Here is a 1,526-nt window from a genome sequence, read left to right on the forward strand (position 1 = left end):
AAACCCCGTCTCTACTAAAAATACAAAAAACATTAGCTGGACATGGTGGCACGTGCCTGTAATCCCAGCTATTGAGGAGGTTGAGGCAGGAGAATTGCCTGAACCCAGGAGGCGGAGGTTGCGGTGAGCCGTGATCGCGCCATTGCACTCCAGCCTGGGTAACAAGAGCGAAACTCCACCTCAAAAAAAAAAAAAAAGAATAAAAACTTTTCTAATTTGTTCTCTTAAACAAAATATTTTGGGGGTTACTTAGCATAAAACATTTTACCATCAATGATTCTGAGAGTTGGGGAGGGAGTTGTTTGTTTTATGAACTAAAGAATATTCTTACCAATCTTAAATTCCCTTATTCTGGCTGAAAAAGCCCTATGGCCTACTTCTTTTTACCACATCTTTATTTCCTTTGCTATACTTCAGTGATAATGGTTCTTTCTATCTGTCCAACTCCCCATGCTTACTTACACCTGTTCTCCCTCTCCCATTCCTTCCACTTTTGTACTTTTTCTCACTCCTCAGAAAAAGCTTTCCTCATTGCTCTATTTAACCTAACAACATCTCCTAGTAGTCTCATCATATTATTCCCATTTCCATAATAGCAATCTTTACTATCACACAGAATTCTGTTTGTGCATTGTTTTTTATTTATTGGCATATACTAAGGGCTCAATAAATATTGGCTGAATGAATAACAAAACTATGTAGCTCTTCAAAGAATCATGTAATGACACAGAAAGACTGCTAAGGCATACCATAGTGAGTGAAAAAAGCTTGCCACAGAATACAGTATGATACTATTTTCATAAAAAGTTAAAAGAAAAAACTACATTTTGATGGATGAACATCCTATATGAATATACTAAATATAAATGTCAAGAAAATACATAAGATACTTACCACTGGTTTGACAATGTTGGAAAGAAGTGCTTCAAATGCTTTAGTTTCTTCATCTTTTTCTAAAAAAAAGTTAAAAAGCTGAATATTAAAAAAAAGAACTTAGATACAATACCATACCTTCTTCTCCCTAAATATGTCTTCTGAAGCTAGGTTGGTATTTGAGACTTTTATTTTCTAGCTTTTATTCCTTTTTTCATACTCAGCAGTTTGTAGCCCTTCAGCATTCATTTGCTTCAGTTTTTATTTCCATCTTAACTGTGACTACTAATTATAATATCACTATATATAGACATATCTATATATATTTAGACATAGCTATATCTATCTGAACCAAATTTTTCTTATAGAAAGTATATTTTTACTGATGGTTGTAAAAATATTCTCTCTGGAAAGTTCTCATTTGTCAATCTCACACCTCTTAAACTTAACAGTATTTTTTCTTTCTTTTTTTTTAATGCCGCCCTAATTTCTTTTTTTTTCTTAAATTTTTTTTTTATTGCATTTTAGGTTTGAGGGTACATGTGAAGAAAATGCAAGATTGTTGCATAGGTACACACGTGGCAGTGTGATTTGCTGTCTTCCTCCCCATCACCTATATCTGGCATTTCTCCCCATGCTATCTCTCCCCAACT

The 1,526-nt window shown here is 33.9% G+C and overlaps 1 protein-coding gene across 4 annotated transcripts in view; it reads right to left on the reverse strand.

Moving 5' to 3' along the window:
* Window positions 1–1,526, reverse strand: part of FNDC3A (fibronectin type III domain containing 3A) — a 197,212-nt gene that overhangs the window by 58,704 nt on the left and 136,982 nt on the right. For all 4 annotated transcript variants that reach the window (XM_017535917.2, XM_017535918.2, XM_017535920.2 and 1 more), the window contains one exon: window positions 895–953. In XM_017535917.2, coding sequence (XP_017391406.1) covers window positions 895–953 — 59 coding nt within the window. The remainder of the gene's footprint in view (window positions 1–894; window positions 954–1,526) is intronic.

Source organism: Cebus imitator, unplaced genomic scaffold (genome assembly GCF_001604975.1).
Source record: "Cebus imitator isolate Cc_AM_T3 unplaced genomic scaffold, Cebus_imitator-1.0 Scaffold94, whole genome shotgun sequence".
Classification (NCBI taxonomy): domain Eukaryota; kingdom Metazoa; phylum Chordata; class Mammalia; order Primates; family Cebidae; genus Cebus; species Cebus imitator.